At 36.0% G+C, this 20,846-nt stretch overlaps 1 protein-coding gene across 1 annotated transcript in view; it reads right to left on the bottom strand.

Annotated features, from left to right (window-relative positions):
- The window catches only part of dok2 (docking protein 2), a 32,364-nt gene extending 16,862 nt beyond the window's left edge, over nucleotides 1-15,502 (bottom strand). Inside the window, 6 exon segments of the mRNA XM_067412578.1 lie at nucleotides 3,128-3,230; nucleotides 8,862-9,029; nucleotides 9,555-9,686; nucleotides 15,348-15,407; nucleotides 15,409-15,462; nucleotides 15,464-15,502. Coding sequence (XP_067268679.1) covers nucleotides 3,128-3,230; nucleotides 8,862-9,029; nucleotides 9,555-9,686; nucleotides 15,348-15,407; nucleotides 15,409-15,462; nucleotides 15,464-15,502 — 556 coding nt within the window.
- Nucleotides 15,503-20,846: the final 5,344 nt, after the last annotated feature.

Below are 20,846 nucleotides of genomic sequence, written 5' to 3' on the forward strand. Positions count from 1 at the left end.
TATACAATTTGTTTAATACAATTAAACAGATAAAAGAAGAAACAAGAAGCAAGATGAAAGAAAATGCAAACATTTCAATTAATTCAAATCACTTTCATGCAAAAAATACTTAAAGGGATAGTTCACCCAAAAATGAAAATGTGATGTTTATCTGCTTACCCCCAGTGCATCCAAAATGTAGCTCTCTTTGTTTCTTCAGTAGAACGTAAATTAAGATTTTTTTTAAATTCCAACCATTGCAGTCTATCAGTCATAATGCATGTGAATGGGTAACAACTCTATGAGAGTAAAAATTAAAATAAATAAAAAACTTGCTTAGACTTGCTTAGAAAGCCGTAATGCTAGCCTGACAAGCCAGAGCCACATCAAGATGTTTGGTCTGGAAACTCACCATAGACAGGGCTCAATCCGAGAGGCGGATAAACGGTTGTCTTTCAAACTCCCTCTGCACGCGATAGGATAGCGCTACAACCAACCAGAGCAACGACGGTGAAGGGGAGCTCGCTGACTGATTAAACATTCGCCGTATCCGGTCGGCTAAACTCCGAACACATCTTCCCTTCTTAAGAATGACTTCAGTGCCGTTCTTTGTTCTTTTCTCAGAGGAAAGCTTAACTCCAAGTCTTCCGGAGGCGCGGGCAGAGCTGATTCGAAAGACTGCCGCCGTTCGCCAGTTTCTGTGTTACTAGAAGCACGCAAACGCAACTCGGCCGTTGTCATTATGGTCCCGCCCGCCGACTCTATACACGATGTGATTGGGCAGTCCAGATTCTGAGGAATACAGCTCAGATAGGAATTGAGAGTTGCTAGACCACACTTGCGGGCAAATTAAATTTGCTGCCGCTAGGGTGCGTCTAGATTTCTAGGCTACCGTAATGCTTTAATGCACAAAAACCCTGCTGCTTGTGACGACACATTGATTGACACATTGAACCGATCGGTTTCTGTGAGAAACTGAACAGTATTTATGTTATTTTTTTTACCTCATATCCAGTCGAATCTCATCTAGTATTCCCATCCGCCATTTCTGGTAGGGTCAAACTGGCGTGAAATATTATGTAGATGCCTCATTCTGCATCCGCACAGGCATTAATAAGGAATCTATATAAATATATCTATGATCGCGTCAGTTTGACTTTACTAGACAGAAGTAATGGCGGATGGGAACACTAGATGAGATTCGTCTGGAAATTAGGTTAAAAAAAAAAAATACTGTTCGGTTTCTCACAGAAACCGATCGGTTCGTGTATTAAGATATCAATGTGTCGTCAGGAGCAGCAGGGTTTTTGTGCATGTTTTCTAAGCACATTTTGTTTTTACTCTTATAGAGTTGTTAAACATCACATTTTCATTTTTGAGTGAACTATCCCTTTAAGCTGGGGCATTTTATAATAATAAAACTAAAACTAAAATAAGTAGCTACTAGCTACCATTCTCAACATTGATAAAAATAAGCAATGTTTCTTGAGCTACAGATAAGCATGATTGAAATAAGAATGATTACAAACATTGCAGTTGTTGCGTATGGAGCTGCATAGCTGCAGACCAATCAGGGTACCCATGTTGACCCCTGTCCACCGCCGAAAGTGCCAACAGTACGTGAGCATCAGAACTGGATCACGGAGCAATGGAAGAAGGTGGCCCAATCGGATGAAACACATTTTCTTTTACACCACGTGGATGGCCAGAGAACACATGGCACCAGGATGCACTGTGGGAAGAAGGCAAGCTGGCAGAAGCAGTGTGATGCTTTGGGCAATGTTCTGCTGGGAAACCTGGGTGCTGCCATCCATGTGGATGTTACTTAGACACGTACCGCCTTTCTAGGCATTGTTGAGACAATGTACACCCTTTCATGGAAACTGTATTTCCTGGGGGTAGGTAATACCGTTTCCATGAAAGGGTGTAAAAAGCAACAAAGCAAAAATGGTCCAGGAATGGTTTGAGGAGCACAGCAACGAGTTCAAGGTGTTGACTTGTCCTCCAAATTCCCAGATCGCAATCCAATCTAGCATCTGTGGGATGTGTTGAACAAACAAATCCAACCTTGGAGGCCCCAGCTCGCAACTTACAGGACTTAAAGCATCTGCTGCTAACTATCTTGGTGCCAGTTACTACAGCACGCCTTCAGGGGTCTAGTGGAGTCCATGCTTGGACAGGTCAGGGTTTTTTTGGCAGCAAAGTGGCACCATAATTTTATGCCTGATTGGTGTGTGTGTGCGTGCGTGCATGCGTGTGTGTGTGGCCATGTTTTTGTGATATGAGGACACAAATGTGTATAATGACATAGATATGACACGTATTACAAGGAGAGGGTGTAATATGAGGACATTGGCCATGTCCCCACTTTTCCAAAGGCTTATAAATCATACAGGATGATTTTTTTTAGAAAGTAAAAATGCAGAATGTTTCCTGTGATGGGTAGGTTTAGGGGCAGGGGCAGTGTAGGGGGATAGAAAATATGGTTTGTACAGTATAAAAAACAATACGCATTAATATATATATTCACACAGATCAGGCATTACATTTTGTAATATATATATATATATATTCATTTGAATTTTTTTAATATTTCACAGTATTACTGTTTTCTGTATTTTTGATACTATGGTCTTAATAAAAGAGCAAAATAGCTAAACTAATGTTCTAAATGACACTAAACTAACCATAAAACAGCACTTACTCATCATCAATGAAGACATAAAAATAAAAATGAATGTAAAGGAAGTCAAATAGAGTATGGAATCATCTGTGAGAACAGCATGATATTGTGCAAAGATAGGTGGTGAGACACTTGTGTGATATTTTTTTCCACCACTTGTGAACAAAGATGACCCACAACTTTCCACTACGTAACAGAGGAATGAAGACGTTAGCTATCGGTTCACAATATTCGCAGCAAAATTCACTAGAGGTGTCAGACCTGAGAACAAGCCAAACTTGTTGTGAGTTTGATTTTCTGCATTTCTTTTCAATAGAAACTGGCAGATGAGTTCGCTCTGTGACCTTTTTTAAGGTACTTTACCAGCTCATCCGTCAGTCACCTTTTTTGTGTGCGTTCATAAAATTAGCAAACAAAATAATTCCAAAACAACTGTGTTTTTGTACATACTGAACACTTTCTTACCAGTTTCTCTGCTGCAGTAGAGGGTGTTGTCCGCCATTGTTACATCATCATGTTCACCATGTAAACTGTTTCCTCTCACTGCTCCTCTCTCTGTCCAGCTCATCTACAATGGACCCAAATATACGGCAGTTTATAACAGGCATCACAAAAGAATAATAAACTCTAAAGAAGTGATTATTAATTGGTGGTTAACAACCACCACCACCCTTTTACTAAAGGCACAATAAGTAATTTTCACCACAAGAGATCACTGAGAAAACAATGATATAGATTGATGACGCCTTGATTTTGCAGAATCATGGGAGTTGTAATCTTCACCTCTATAGCCCGTGGGAAAGAATCCAACCGAACTCATGGCAAAAATCATATTCATGAATGAGCTGTTAAGGATTTATTAGTGTTACTGTAGTATGAAGCAGGGTGGGGCTGAAAGCTGCGGGAGAGGAACGAAGCCATTGGAGCAATGAGAGACAAGCGCGTCACACGACTCGTGGTCAGTGGAGCTTTTATTATATCGCAGACAACCATTTCTTCTTCTGCTCAAGCATATATGGGGTAAAGCAGTACTGCTTTATCACATTAGATCAATTTGAGTGTGTTGACGGTTATGTTATAATACTATTATGAGACACTTCTTGCACACTGCAGTAAGCTAGATCAATATTGGGCATGGTAAAACATGGTACTCGTGGTAAATCAAGAAAACGAGATTTAAACAATAAGACTAACTGTGTTGAGCTATATAACAACGATTAGTTTTCTGTCCAAACAGTTGCTCACCTGTCTAATAAAACACATAATATATTAAAGCGGCTTTGGTGTTTCCATGGTTTCTACAAACTAAAACTGGAAACTGAGGGTAAAAGGGATATAATCATTAATAGGGGACACACAGAAACAGTCCGTGTCCTGGTTAAAATGTCTTATTTCTCTGGATTTAAACATTTTTGGATAATGTAAGTACACAAGTCAAGAAAATCTATAATAGTGTTCTAGTGGTTTTGTGATATTTAAATCCAGAAATCTTACATATTGTGCCTTTAAAGATATATAAACAAAAAGTGCAAATATGCAAATAAAAACTACTTCACAGTGTCAAAAAACAATTGCATACTGATAGTGTTAAAATAACACTGCTCAGCTCTGATATGAAGATCACAGGCAACCATAGGATTACCTCGAACCATCAGATTCATCTGTGCAGCAGAGCAGCGCTGAAGCACAATTTACAAGAAAAATACTAAATTGCAAGTTACAACTTTAATGTCCAGTATAACATATTGGTAATGTGAACCACAGTCCTTTATATGGCTACAACAATTATAGCTATTTAGCTATAAAGCTATTATAGCTTTTTTCACACTCTATCTGCAGCCATCATCAGTGGTACATAAGTGCTATGGAAATATTCTTTACACTTCTTTATTTTTGCACCAGCTGAAATGCAGTTTAACTTCACCACATGAGGTTTGGACAAATGGTCTTTGTTGAGGAACCAAGTTGTGAGCCAAGAAACACTCAATGAAACTGTGCCAAAGTGATCATATTATGTTGCACAACAGAAACCTTCACAGAATAAAGCAGTATTTATTTCCCCCAATGCATTACATCAAGCTCTTTTATTCCACACAGCGTTCCTCCTTCAACAGGCATAACACAGCTTCTACTGTCTGCTTCCTGTAGCACCTCTTCAGATTCTAAATCTAAAAGACATCAGACGGTTTTAGGAAAAGCTACATCATACATAATCGCAACAACCCCATTAGTGTATTTCAGTATGAGTCAAAATACAATACTGGGCCTGGCTTGTTGGTAACACGGACAATTAATTAGTATCACAGACAGAACAACAGTAGTCTACTAATTATTAATATAAACAAATAATATGACTTTTTTTTTTTTTTTTTTAAAACAGTTTAAATTGTAGTAGTACTGGTGTTGGTTCTATGATACTGACTAATGGTCCATGTTACCAACAAGCCAAGACCAATATTGTGCTTTGACCCATATATTAAAAATTAATATCTGACTGATCTATCTGGCAAGCAACACTATTATTGTTGCCCAGGGTAAGTATTTGAACAACCCTCTGAGGGTGATTTCACACAGTTTAATCTGAAACAGGGCACGGTTCATGTGAAAAGTTGCTAATGTGAAAGCAGTCGTATGGACCTGCGAGTGGACCTGAAGGTTCCAGTGAAACTGTGGCATGTTTGCAAAAATGTGAAAGAACTTCTTCGCAAAGTATAGTGTAACAAAGTTCAAGGCTCTGGGAAGGACCCTTACGAAAAAGACATTTATTCAAGTGTGCTAGTATAGTATACTTCTAGTCTAGTTTTTACTTCTAAGAAAAATACTTTAAATTGAACTTAAGTATACTTGACATTTTGAATGAAAGGTCTAACTATACATGTATACACTGCTCAATCTTTTCATTGAGATATACTTAAAAGTGTTATTAAACATGCATGCTAAGTATACTAAGCTTGCAGTTGCTTTGTTTGAGCAGCCTATTAAATACTTTTTTCACATAATTTTACATACAGTCTTTTAGATTAACATTGTTTGATCATATTGATTTGTAAAAAAAAGATATGATCCTAATTCGGAGTATCTGAATGTTAATGAATGAAATATCAAACCCATGAAGAGCAAATTACTGTGAAGCTGTGACTGTGTGTTGATGGACTCAATTTACTCCATCTGTGTTTTGATCATCGTTCTGAATCTAATCAGGATGTAGTCTTTAACAAAAATGCGCTTTTTTTCACCTTTTTGTGTAAAATGTGGCTTTTTTTAATGAAATTTACACTCAAGTGTTGATCAAATGAAATGATCAATGAAAAAAGGGTGCATGAAGCTAGAATTAAATGTTTTAAAAATGGAAAGAGTTAAAGTACAGTTAAAGGTATATTAGTTAATGGTTTAAGAATAAAAAAATGAATACTTAAATAGGAATGCAGTGAAACATAATATATAAATAGTAAATTACTGTTCAAAAAATTGTATGTTCACTTAAAGAAAACATCTTGTTTATGTATGTAACCTTCATTCCCTGAATGGAGATGAGTGTCGAACGTGACCGACTGAAAGAGAACTTAAAAGTATACTTGCAATATAAAACTACTAAACTATAGTTTACTGAGAATACACTTCAAAATGTACAAAAAAATTGATTACATGTATTAAAGTAGTAAACTACTAGTAGGCATATATGTTCACTTGTAGTACAGATACTGTAAAATGGAGAAACGTAGATGTGAATGCAAAGTTTACTACTGTTACACTCATAATATATTTAAACATACACTCAAAAAATGTGTTGAATTTACTTTAAAAAGCACCGTCAAGTGGTTCCATGCAACTATATTGAGTAATTTTTACAAATAACAATGAACAAAAGAAATTCAAGTAAAGCTGACAAAAATTTGTTTGAGTAAATAAAATTTGAATTTGTCACGTTACATAATATTTATATGTGCAGTTTACTTAGTAATGTTATGTTAAATATATAAAAGTATATTGTGTTTTAGGTGAACACATTTATGAATTTAATTTTCCTTTTTAAATGAACTATTTGCTCCAAAAATGCAAGTGGAAAACTATTAATTAACTAGCATGTTTTTAAAAACAAAATGCCAAAATAATTTATTGGACAAACTCAATTTTATTGAGGGCAGGAATTCCCTCCAATAAATATGTGTATTTTAGTGCCCACAGCCTAAACACAGTCATCACTCTTCTGCATAATGGTAACCACAAAACTACAGTAACTTAAATGTCCAATAGAACTGAACATTAATCACTAACATAAACTAACAACATCTTTCCCTTTACAGAAAAACACATAAAATCCCTAAAATTAAACACTTTAATCCCTAGAATTAATCTCCTAATCCAGTCGCTTGCAAAGCATGCTGGGAACTACAGATCGAATGCAGTTTGTTCATTTTACTCAGCAATGTTAAATTGACGAAACAAACGCTTATTAAGTAAAGCTGTCAATACTCATTTCTAGTAGAAACAACTCAGTAAATTTAAGTTAATGTAGTTTTTTAAGTAATGTGAACAAGGATGATTTGCAACTAACAACAGTGAAAGTAAAAAAAAAAAAACATTTTTTATGTATACTTTTCTTTGCAAAAAGTTGGCCAATTTAGTCCCAAGTGTATTGAAATACTTACACTTACATGTTTACTATTAGCACATTTATATTAGTATACTTACTACATAAAATATGCTTTAAAAATATATGCGAACTTTACATTATACATAAACTTTAACTTAAGTTTACTTCATAAAATGAATTTGAAGCAGCTATATTTGTTTATAATTAGGGGAGGCGGGAACCGAAGAACAATCAAGGTAAAGTTTATTCATAAAACAAACAAGCAAAAAGACAAAAGTAAAGCAATATTGCCCCTCACGGACAACTGCTGCATAAACTAATGCAAAAACACCAACATAAATGTCCCAGGGTTGCTCCTCTAATATTCTTCGTGGTCGCCACTTCTCCTTTTATTCTTCCAGAGCTCATTATGAGACATTAGCACTCATGCCACCGGCCTCACTCCGTTCCCACGGGCTCTTGAACAGCCTGGCCTGATTGCCACATAAAGTAAGCAATTCTGCATCCTGTTTGCTACCTCAGTTCAAATGCAAGAATTGAACTAGAGTTTTAAAGCCATCATCAGTTCAATTCTGAATGGTGCACATTTGACGCAATCCATAGTCTACAGGAGAAAACCCAGATATCTAGGGACCAAAACATCATTTCAACCACTCAGAACCTCTTAAGCAATCACTCTAGCATCTCTCACATTTACTTCAGCTGTCCATTAAAGGTGTTAAATGCAGTTCAAGTGGATATGGAACTAAAGAAAAATTTAATAAAAGCATTTTAGTTCAATCGAAAGAGTGTGAGGTCAGGCCAGCTGTGAGTGATTAAATGAGAAGTTATAAGTAGAGAACCTTTATAACATTTGACTCTTTGCAGGCCCCTTTGCTCCAAACCTACTTCCTAGTTCATGTAATGTCATGAAGCATTTGCTTTGACTCATGGCCAGAGCGGAGCAAGAGTAAAGTTCTGTATGTTGCAACTATCTGATGAGAGCTCATGTACCTCAAGCACCCATTAAGTCAATGCTACTTTGCATTTACTTCCTTTTTTTGAACTAAAACAGTCACCCGCAGAATGAATATATGGTCAAATAAGATACGAAAACAACTTCCCTTCTTTAAAGATATAGATAATCACACGTGACAAAAATTTGTGACAAAAGTTACTCTTTGCACAAGCAAGACAGCAGCATAAAGAGAGATCCGTGAGTCACACAAGCAAGTTTCTGATCAGGTTTCAAGGGCTTTTACATTTGCTGATGTGACCAAAAAAATAAAACTTGTCAAGCCAGTGCAATTTGAATCCTCGCATCTGCAGAAATTTTTGCAGTTGGAGTTGACAAGCTTTCAGCAAAAGCATCTATAGTTTTGTCTGAAGGCAGAAGTAGACATCCAATGTCGATGCCTGCTACTGCCATGCAACAAGATTTTCAAAGAACAAACACTGTGGTTACAAAGCCAGGAAAAAAAGACAGGACAAAATCTGGAAACTTTGATATAACCGTTCTACACTGTTGCAATCGGGTGTCAAGTGAGCCGTTACACCACAATATTCTATAACAGGAAAAAACACTGGAAAGAGACAATCACACAGTTTAAATTCAGTGTTAAATACCGGAAAGGCAATTTCACACAGTTTCTGGATCCAGTCCTCCAGTTCAGCTGTCTCAACGGCGAAAACAAATGTCTTTTCAGTTGTCTCCACCAAAAAGGGTCCACAATCCCGTGGGCAGCCTTCGACATCAGCCTCGGAAACACGAATGCAGTCGTTCATTTTTATCACCTGTAAAAAATGTAATAAAAAAACAACATAAAACTCAGGTTGAACATTTTTTTTTAAATGTTTGCCAACAAGTGTACAAAAATGCTTAAAATTCGAACTCTTGGGCATCCTATAAATCTGTTTCATACGCATCAGAATAATTTGAATATGCTCCAACATGATCCAGATTTCCCATTTTGGGTGGGTGGGTTGACGTGTGAGCATTTTCTTTTCCATTTGTCAGAACTGAACATCATCTAAATGCTTCCATTTCAGAAGACTGCTATTTGTTTTGTGTTTTGACAACCCCTTTTTTGGGATTTTTGTTTGTTTGTCATGTTTCATAGCAGAAACGGGAACAGATTTAATGGCACTTCCTACAAACTGTTTGTACACGTCCGCCCACGCATAAGTGGTGCGCGTGACCCCGAGTTTGAGTGTTTGTGTTCCGTGGCACATCAAGGGTTCGCATCACTCTCAGATTCACCACATCTTATTTATGTTCGCAGTACAGGGAAAATCTAAGCTCCGCCGATTGTTGTTCACCTTTTTGTTTTCCTGTTTGCGGTTGGCTTTCTCCAGCGTGTTGCCAGCTCCTTCTTTAAACTCAAAGAACTCGAGGCGAGAGATGGAGCAGGAGCTCTCTCGGTACAACACGGACCAGACCTTTCGCCATTTCTGAAAGACAAAGAAGATGAATGGAAACTGATGCAAACTGTGACTCCTTTACTGATGTCCTCCGGTAGGCATGAAGAAATTAGATAAAAAAAGAATGGACCGTATTATATTTCAGGATGTCTACTATCAACCAGCTTTAGAAGAAAGACTCTAACCTCTATAAAATATATTAGATCCAAAAAAAAACGTGTTGTTTTCATTGCTTTGTCTCACATGTCAATCAGTAAGCTGAATCTTAAGTATGGTTTACATATACATTATTTCCTCCCCACAAAAAAATAAGGTAACACTTTAGTATGGGGAACACATATTCACTATTAACAACGACTTTTGCCTCAATAAACTCCTAATTTACTGCTTATTAATAGTTAGTATGGTAGTTTTTGTAGCGTTTTGAGTTTAGGTATTGGGTAGGATTAAGTGATGTAGAATAAGGTCATGCAGAATAAGGCATTAATATGTGCTTTATAAGTACTAATAAACAGCCAATATCCTAGTAATGTGCATGCTAATAAGCAACTAGTTAATAGTTAATAACTGAACCTTAAAATAAAGTGTTACCAAAAATAATAAACTAGCATTTTAACATTTTCCCATTTAATATTCTGAACATTTAAGACCATTTTAAAATATTTGCATTAGTAATGTTGGAAACACTTTAGTATGGGGAACACATTCACTATTAACAACGACTTTTTCCTCAATAAACTCCTAATTTACTGCTTATTAATAGTTAGTAAGGTAGTTTTTGTAGCATTTAAGTTTAGTATTGGGTAGGATTACGGGATTTAGAATAAGGTCATGCAGAATAAGGCATTAATATGTGCTTCATAAGTACTAATAAACAGCCAATATCCTAGTAATGTGCATGCTAATAAGCAACTATAGGTACACTGTAAAAAATTGTGGTTGTTTTTTGTTGATTTAACTTAAAAAAGTAAGTAACCTGGTTGCCTTAAAATGTTGAGTTCATTGAAATTAAAAATTTGAGTTGATACAATGAAGGAAATTTGTTTAATAAATAGAAACTCAAAATATTTTTGTATCTGAACCACATAAAAAAATTGATAAATCATGAAAATAGCACTATTTGGCATGTTTCACTGCGTCATCAGAAATAAAACACACACAATTACCCAATATGCTTAAAAAAATCTTTTAATAATATTTTAATAAAGATTGTCGAATCTCAAAAAATGTTCATTGTATTAACTCAAAATTTCAATTTCAATGAACTCAAAATTTTAAGGCAACCAGGTAACTTTTTTTCTAAATAATTTTTTACAGTGTAATAGTTAATAACTGAACCTTAAAATAAAGTGTTACCGTAATGTTAATAGTATTTGTAGTATTATTTCCTGCATTTGAAATCAACACTAATGAACACTAATCTATAATAATATTATAATTTGCCAGGGGCTAAGTGAATACAGCAATAGATGGTAAATGGACTGCATTTATATAGCGCTTTCAACAGACCCTATGGCCATCCAAAGCGCTTTACATGTTGCCTCACATTCACCCATCCATACACTCATTCATACACCGACGGCGGTGTCTGCCATGCAAGGCGCCATCCAGCTCGTCGGGAGCAGTTTTGGGGTTTGGTGTCTTGCTCATGGACACCTCGACACTTGGTCAGGTGGAACCGGGGATCGAACCACCAAACTTCCGGTTTGTAGACAACCTACATGAACCACTGAACCACTGCCGCCCCTAGATGCTATTTACACCATGTAATAGCAACTAGATTCTATTTACACTAAGTAAAAATAACTTATTTTCTTAGTAATAGATCCTGAAATAGCATAAGTGAAAATAGCGATACATTCTATGTATACCATGTAAAAGTAATTTATTTGCAATTTATATTTTATTTTGACAGATACATACTATTTTTATCTCAGTATTGTTGTACATTAACAAGATGCAATAATAACATTGAGTGTAAATGGTTATGTTTATGAAAATTATTAAACAGATGCAGTCTAAATGGGCATTTCCTCTACACCTACCCCAACCCTATATAAATGCTTTTATTATTATTATTATTAAACACTTCGTTAGGCACTTTAATTCCACTTTTAGAACATTTTCTTCATTTCTATTCAAAGTAAATACCTTTCTGATGTGATATGTGATGGGAAAAAGGAGAAAAGAAAGCTCATCAAAAAGGCGGATTCGAACCCAGGTTGAACGTGTCAAAACCTATATCCCTGGGCCTTACGCTTTACTGACTGCACCACTGCAGACCTTATAAATGTGTCCATCTTTTTTTAAATCTGGTTTGTCCCAACCAGGCACTGTTAGGCGGAGCTAGTGCAAATAGTACTTGCCAACAAAGCGCCCTATTTGCACTGTAAATAGACACGCCGTTATAATTTTGGCACAGCTTACCCCAAAACATGTGACACGCTTTAGCCCACAGCTGCCATATTTGTTTCATTATTACTAATTAACTGATTTATCTTTTGTTAAATCATTCACATGGTTTTATAAATTCGCTTGTACGCATGATATATTTTAGACCTGGAAAATTTTGACATTTCACCTGCCATGTAGTCAATCAATGTTAACATTTAAAACTGCTTATCACTCACGTTTCTATTTGACAAAAATGAATGCACAGCTAGTGTGACACACTTTACCCCACACTCCCCCATAGTAAACCGAATAGTTTTTATAATGTCAGCAATCCAAAGTATAATCAATATTATTGCAATTTGTTTTTGAGCTATTAAATTGGAAATGGTTAATGGCAAGAAATACCTCAAGTGCTTCCTTCAATAATGACAGCGTTGCCTTTATTGGAAAACTTAAAAGCAAACAAACTAAGTCCAAAGGTAAAATATGTGCAATACTGATTTAGATGAGAACTTGTATGCATTAATTCTAGCGCCTACATGGTTGGATCATAAATGCATCAATTGAAAGTATTTAAAGTGTGAGATTCCTCAGTCAGGAAATACCCATAATAAGACCAATCGTTCAGAAAATCTCTGCTGTAAGGACATTACCGACCATTTCTGAGAAATTCATTGCCTCAAACAACACATAATCTATTACAGATGCAACATACTCCTTACGGTTTCCTAAAGAGACAGCCTTGATCCTATTGCTAACATTAGCTCACATTAATGGACTCCAGCAGTCCATAAGTCCTCTAAATTATGCCAGCAGGATAATTCTCTACTGCAGTCCCATATGGCGGAACCAACAATATTATCAGTGGCATCAATCAAAATGAAGCAAAAATGGTTTTAGATGAGAATATGAATGTGTTAAAGTGGATCACTTTCACAGTTCAGGAAGTTGTTCATGACACTGCCAGTGAGCTTAATATGATTCATGAATTTCTCTCTTAATTGCTCTAAAGATATGGAGCGTTTGCTGACAAACATGTGGTTCAAATTAGGCAATGCGAAAGCAGCTAATTGAAATTTATAGACCAAGCCCATCAAGCTCCACACAAATAATACAGAAGGCCTCTTTTGATGACATATTTTTTGTTTTCATTTGATTGACTTTGGGATTGGAATAGAATTTCTGGCACACTAAACACTACTGACATACTTTTGCACCCCTATGAAGATATGAATGTCTGATTTTCAAATCTGCATCAGTCCAGGGCTGTAACCACCATATAGGCATTGTGAGGGACAAGTCACCTCCATTAATAGGAAGTGGTCAAATATATGATGCTTCTTAATGTTGTTCTCCATTACTACTCTTTATGTTTGTTTAAAGACCATTTAAAAAGTTACATTTTAGGCCGGTCTGCCTCAGTGACCTCAAAGTCAAAATTATGGCCAATGAGATCAAAGAAGGTGGGGCTTAAGTGTGAATTCCAAAGCAACACTTTTAGTTTTTAAGGTGAAATGATAATGCATGACAAGATATGCGTACACTCAAAAAAATAGCTCTTTGGCTGAACATGATTTAATCATGGACAGTGGTTCCACGTGATTGCAACAAATAAAACCTAAAATAATGAACCATGTTCAACTAGAATCAATGGCGCTCATTTAACTTGAATGAGTGACTTTAGTATAACTTAAATAAATGGTTTTCATTCAACTAGAATCCTACAACTAATACTTAATGTTTATTTATATGATTTAAATAACTACAAACTATTTATATATATATATATATATATATATATATTTATATATATATATATATATATATATATATATATATATATATATATATATATATATATATATATATATATATATAGCTAGAGGTTTTTTTTTTCTTACTGGTTACACCCAGACCACCTGTCATAGTGGTTCCTTTATTATTAAAGCCGTTAGAATTCTTGTTAACAGCTCCTCAACCCAAGCATTACACTTCACCACAATGATAACTCCCCAAAAACTCTAAAACAACAGACACTTTTAAATACCAACATAACAGAACATTAAACATTAAAAAGTCTCTTGATTTTCTCATCTTGTTAAAATGCATAAAACAATAAATTAAACATTTACTCTCAGCCCCTTTGCAATGCATGAAGTGAAAGTCCTGTTCAATTAGGTTACTTGATTGAAACAATTTGTTATTTCAAAATGAAAACATCAAGTCAAAGAGTAACTGTTTCAAATCAAATTAACATGAAGCAATCACATTTATACCAGAAACCTAATGGTGTTAAATCACGATGAACTGCTTAAATAAAGTGAATAGCATAATGTAGCTAAACATTTTATATCTGACAAATGTTTTACGATGGAAAATGTTTAACGCCCCACAGTATCATACAGTTAACTACTCAACTTTATGTCATTTCGGCATTTTTAATTAAAAATATTCTTCTTCTTTTTTCACATATTAGACATACAAAGAAGAGTGAATGTGTGCAAAGGGTTTAAATGGATAACTTTACAAATCTATAATTAGACCTGGAACTTATTCTCATTTCTTCTTTCCCCTAAATCCCCTGAATCCTCTAATTACTTCATTTCTTTAAACATTTTCATTAGTCATTGATAAGTCTTCAGTATTGGATACTGATGAAAATGACAACTAATTTAATATGTTCCCCGGGGGTTTAAAAACATTGAAAAACGTTGAAAGCGTAGACCAAAAAACAAAAACAAAACATTTTGAACTGGTCTACATGCTTGCATTGCAGTACTCAACATAAAAAGTACATTACTGGTTCCTCTCCATGAGGCCTTGATGTTTGGGCTGGTATTTTAAACCAAATTTGCACACTATTACTATTTTATATTTTATTCTTCAATCTATCTGTCTGCAATATAAACAGCAGCTCTGAAATTTTACCAACAACTGCACACATGATTTTGCGTGTTATACAGGAAATAAAGAATGGGCAACTGTTGTATTTTACAACAGAAAGCTCTGCAATTTTGACATAATAAAACAGACAAGCATCCAACAAAAGGGTTTTTACAATACATATTCATGGGGTTCATTAGTTTGTGGTCATTTATGTAATGGAGCGGCTACATCCTGCACTCAGGCCAGTTGATTTAAGCCTTTTTAGGACTGCCTATATTTTGTGCTGTGACAATAGTTACAGACAGACCATCAGTGTTCTCCAAAAAAAACATCCATGCTGAAAGAACAAGTTCTTCGAATTTATCGACTTTAATGTTCCCCCATCTCGAAGTAAAGCATGTCCTGACTTACCTTCCCAAACCGCTGCTGTTGTATATACAGCATCCCCTTCTTTCTAATGTCCTCCTCCATTTCTCTCGGTCTTGTCTCCGACCCGACTCCTAGAGACTGTCTCATCTAGTGTGTCATACTTCTTCTGCTGAACTTGCTTGTGACGCAAACAGCATCTCCAAGTTCCGCCATTTCTACTTCCTGTATAGCCCAAAAGAGTTTACACTTCTTTGCAGAGCTGAGCAAGAGCCTCTGTGTGTCGAAGCCACAATGATTACTCAAGATCATGAGTTTCCTCATGTTATGCTGTACCCAAATGCAAGGAAACAATAACTTATTTGAAGACATTTTAAACTCGCTGAACTCATTAAACCCAAGGAAATTCGGGCAAATGAAATACTTTGACATTTTTAGGTTGATTGCACAAGGCCTGAGGATTCCCATTGTCTCGTATCCTTTTTCTTTAGTTTTTTATTTTATTTGAAGTAGTAAATTGTTACACATTTCTTAAGTGTCCATCAAGCAGGTAATGCAAGTACTGTCACTAATTTATTTTTGTCACACACGAGCTATTTTAAGGTCTTATTTTCCAGGGTCTGTGGTCAACTGCAGACTTCCTGTTCTATGATGTGTCAAGTTTCCATCACACACACACACACACACACACACACACACACTCACGGACAAGCCAACTTACCAGTCAGCAAGGAGTGCTGCGTATACAGACCAACGCTCTCTAGTTGTTTTAATCGACATCTTTGTTTTGCATATTAAATTATTTATTTTATTTAATCAACACAAGACCAGTAGGCTTAACTATAATATTTAGCATGTGTGCATTTATTGTAGTGTCAGTTAAACGTTTTTGTAGAGCTGCTTTAAAAGAAAATGTATAGTGAAAAACACTTTTATGTGCATCCGTAGTATAGGTTACACAATAAAGGCCTTTAATATAAAATATATTTAGCTAAATGCTTTTAATCATCATGTAAAATGACCTGAAGCCAGTAGTATTCACTCATTAGGCCTCTGCCTTTTGGTTTGCAACATTAATGCAACCCAGCTGTCAGACCTACAAACAAACCTCAAGAGATGTTTGTGTTTAGTTGAGAAAAATTAAACCGATTTTTGTCCCAAACATATTCTAAATAAAATGAGATGGTTGTCTGTGCAAGTTGCCGCAACGATGACAATACAATGCTGTGGGAGTTTTCTGATGTGGTCAGTAAAATGAAGATTTTTTTTGTGGTTACTTACTTCATAGTTACTTACTTGTTACTTATGCTGCCTTCACATGCTTTTGGGATTATCGTAAATACTAGTTTCCTAAAAAATTGGACATTTGGACATTTGAATGTGATGAGCTCGTAATCATGATTCAATTCAATTAATGGGATGTAGGAAATTTCCAATAGAGGGTTGAAGGTATGAAGGCTAAAACACATAAGCGAGTTAGCATTTTAGCACTTCTGGTTCCATCGCCCTGAAATCATTGGTTTTTTTGAATGGGGTTTTGGTTAAATGGCTTAAACAAGGTCTGTGGTGAACACAAGCTCAAGACATCTACGGTTTATTATATCACGTAAAATACAGTATTACTCCACTTGTGATTTTTTTGAAGCTGTTGCGTGTCTTGAAAAGGTGGTTGCGAAGAAGTGGCTAAATGCTACGCCGAGCAGGTAACCTCAGTCGGCCCAATTTAGCTTATTATTGTGCTCTTATAAACTATAACTCAAACATTCTGGGGAAATGTTTTGAGGTAAAAACTGAAAGATTTGTCAGAAGCTTAGTGATGGTGACGTTGAGTTTGTGGGACCGTGGTGTTGTTCATTTATAGTGTACCTTAGCTTTTTACTTACGGCGACTGCATTTAGACTTCAAAATTCATAAAAGTTGCGTTCATCTGGGATAATAATCTTGATGGACAAAATATGTAAGCAAACTTGTTGCCCACAGAGCTAGTTTTAAGCGATAATCCGAAAGACTAAGCATAGTCTATAGATTTTTTTGAGGGAACGCATGTGTTGCTAAGTGCTGATTGGCCTACAGAACTGTTTAAAAAAAAAAAACAGCATATACTGGTTAGGTATGTTTTGAAGGATGGCAGCTGGTTTGAGCTAGTTTATGCTGGTCCTTAGTTGGTCATGAGCTGGTTGTAAGCTGCACAATTTGAGGTGTGATTATTATCTGTGTTATTTATAGACAGTGCAGGATGCTTAAGGTTCCATTTACATCTCTTAATCATAAATCAGATCAGTATGAAAGACTTCTAGCTGCTAGGCATTGACTGTCAGCACTGCAGTATCTTCTCACTGCCCTCTAGGGCCTTAAATCAGTACTGCAGCGGATCTGTCAGGAACCGCACCGGCCCACACGCGCCTCTCATTGATCGCTCGTCACACAATTATATATGATTGACTGTATGTATCATCACACATTTCTCACAGATATTATTTGAGCACACTGACATACCTTTATGGTAAAAAGATGATAAACCACTTACATACAAAGTAGAAAAAGAGGGGTAGGCAGAGAGATCAATCTTTTGTGCAGTTTAAATAGATAACACCCCTTATGATATGTTGTTCTACTTCTCTTACCAGATCTTTCTGTAAGGTACTTCAACTTACATTAGTCTTACGTCTATAAAAAATTATAATAATAATAACTCTAAGAAACTGTCAGCTTTATGTTTTTGCTTCATAAATTCATCTGACTACTTTATTTTTTTTCCTCATGTGTCTGTTATTCTTCCTTAATAATGAACATGAACTCCTCCTGTTGTCCTCGACTCTCACTTTATTGATTACAATAAATCCACTTAGAAGATTGATGATCTTTCACACAGCACATGGATCTCATTTTCCTCAAAACTGGAAGGAAAACAAAAGCATGGAAATGACTTGTTTAAGAGTCTGGCACTGCTTTCCTCTATTTAAATCAGATAGAGGCCGCTCTTTTGGAAAACAGAGCGGCATTTCTAAGTGGCTATCATGGTTTAGCATTAGGCGTGCAATGAATTGCAGTGGGGTTTGAGTGCCTGTGGTGGCTGTAGTTGATGGAAACCAAAATGACAAAAAAGAACGACAATCCTTTTGTTATTTTTGTTCTTCATCAGAAGCTGTGCTTTTCCAACCAGCACCGGTAATCCATATGAATTCTTCTACACATTTTTTGGGTTGTCTACTACAGTTCTCAAAGCCATTTGTTTGAATTTCATGCCGTTACCTCAGTCTGTTTTTGGTCTTCATCTCTGTGCCAGTAATGTATTTTCAGGACACAGGATATTTGGGGATTCTTGGGGAGAGATGGGAAGCCCCTCGCTTCTGGCGCTGAAGGTTCACTCGATCCCCTGAATATTTCTTCAGTTTTTCCATAGAATTCGGGGAAAGAAAAATAACTGATGCCAATGAAACACGGACTCTCCTAAACTGAATGATACAACTATACACTTTTATTTTGAGAACTGCCATTGTGAAAAACCATCAGGAGGACAGACACTTAAACTTTAATAAAAGGCATTATTGGGGTAAAAAGATAAAGAAAAGGTTTATCTAATATAGAAAGGTTATGTCTAGTTACATTTGAAACAAGTAGAACTGTGTTCTATGGAAGTTTAGTTCTGCCACAGAAACAAAAATGTATATAAAAAACTTTTAGCGTATAGTTTACTTTTCATATTGTAACTTTTAACTCTTTTTCAGAGAAAAAAAGTCAGAATTATGAGATGTACACTCAGAATTAAGAGAAAAATGATGTATGTTGCAAATTTAGAAATTCCCCCTTTTTTTTATTCTGCATGCGCATGTGGTCAGGTCAGGTGTCTAAACATTTGAGGGGGGGTGGGGGGATCTGAGATGTTAACTCATTTCAGAGAAAAAAAATCAGAATAGCAAGATGTTTTCATGCCATGAACAAGATGACAAGGTAAATTGTGGTTCACCTTCATTCCAGTCAGAGTAACAACACTGTTCGCAATTACAAAGACAGAAACAAAACATCCTTTAGGAGATGAAGAAGATATAATAAGCATACTAAGTAGGAAAGGACAAACTCTAACGAGACAAGGCAATGAGAATGGATAGAGGATGAGGATATATATGGTCCATAACTGGTGATGAGGAACGTCTTAAGAGCCTAAGAGGAGATAGTCTTTAGAACTCTGGTGAATGGGACCGGTTTGGAGGTGCAGAACCAGGTGGAGGAGCGACAGATGTTAACTCAGAATTGTGATATGTAAACTAAGAATTCAGATTTTTTTTAAATGGCATTTTGAGATGCACACTCAGAATTCTGAGAAAAAGGTCAGAATTGCAAGAAGTAAACTAAGAATTCAGAAGAAAAAAAAGACTTGTATTCAAATTCTGAGGGAAAAAGTCAGAATTGTGAGACATGCAAAGAATTTGGAGGGGGAAAAAGTCTGAATTCTGAAGAAAAGTGTCAGAATTGCAAGGGGAAAAGTCAGCGTTGCAAGATGTAAAATTCTGAGAACAAAAGTCTGAAATGCAAGTGTAAACTCCGCAGAAAATGTGAGTTTATAACTTGCAATCGCAAGATATAAACTCAACTGTGGGGAAAAGCTACAAAAAATGACCTTTTATATATATTCCTTCTGTGGCAGACACAAGCGTCCATAGTGTTCTGATTCTTCAGAAAGTTTGCTTGTTTAAAGCAAGAGGAAATGGGTCATGTCCCAGGATGCTCTCGGTTTGAAATGATTCAGACCTTACTGCAGGCTAATTGCTTTAACAGTTGACTGCTGGGTGGAAGTCAATGCAAATGGACCCTTAAACCACATGTTGTTACATTTGGTTTATTACACTTACTCTTTTTGAAAAGAAAGAATGGTGTATAACTCTGCATTGGTATTTTTGCATCTAAAGTGCAGTACATTTACTTAAAACACAGAGGTCTGAAACAACAGTGTCAAAATGGTAATCTTTTGCACAATTTAAATAATGTATAGCATCAAAACCATAACCTAACACTGCAGGCATAGCTGTTACCATAATTACTCTGAGTTAAAGACACGAGGGAACATCATGAAAGAGCAGACGAGAAAAGCTCTCTCATCAATCTACGACCATCCAGTTAAATACAGGTCTTTTTTCCATAAGAGGTGAAATTAGAGGGTTATGAGATGTTTACTGTGTATCGATAAGTAACCTGATGGTGTTTGTTGTATTTCATCAAAAGAAGTCCCAAGTGCAACCTGTATGCACATGTACTGAAGAATGGGATCCCTGTGTTTATGTCCTAAGACAGGAGATCATAAAGATATATTAAAACCAGCTGTGTGCTCAACTGGCTCACCCAGATCTGACACACACACACTTAAAGGCTAGTAAAAGAGGGATGCCACATGTGGAAACATAAACTTAAAAGGTGATTCATATTTGAGTGGAAAACGATGGTTTGTGAAGAACTAAGCACAAAAGAGACTGTGCATCTATGTATTTCAGGGACTTTTTTTTCAGGTTACATTGTTACAGTAAGTGGCGAAAAGTTATTCTCTTTAAG

This window comes from Pseudorasbora parva, chromosome 13 (assembly GCF_024679245.1).
Source record: "Pseudorasbora parva isolate DD20220531a chromosome 13, ASM2467924v1, whole genome shotgun sequence".
NCBI lineage: Eukaryota > Metazoa > Chordata > Actinopteri > Cypriniformes > Gobionidae > Pseudorasbora > Pseudorasbora parva.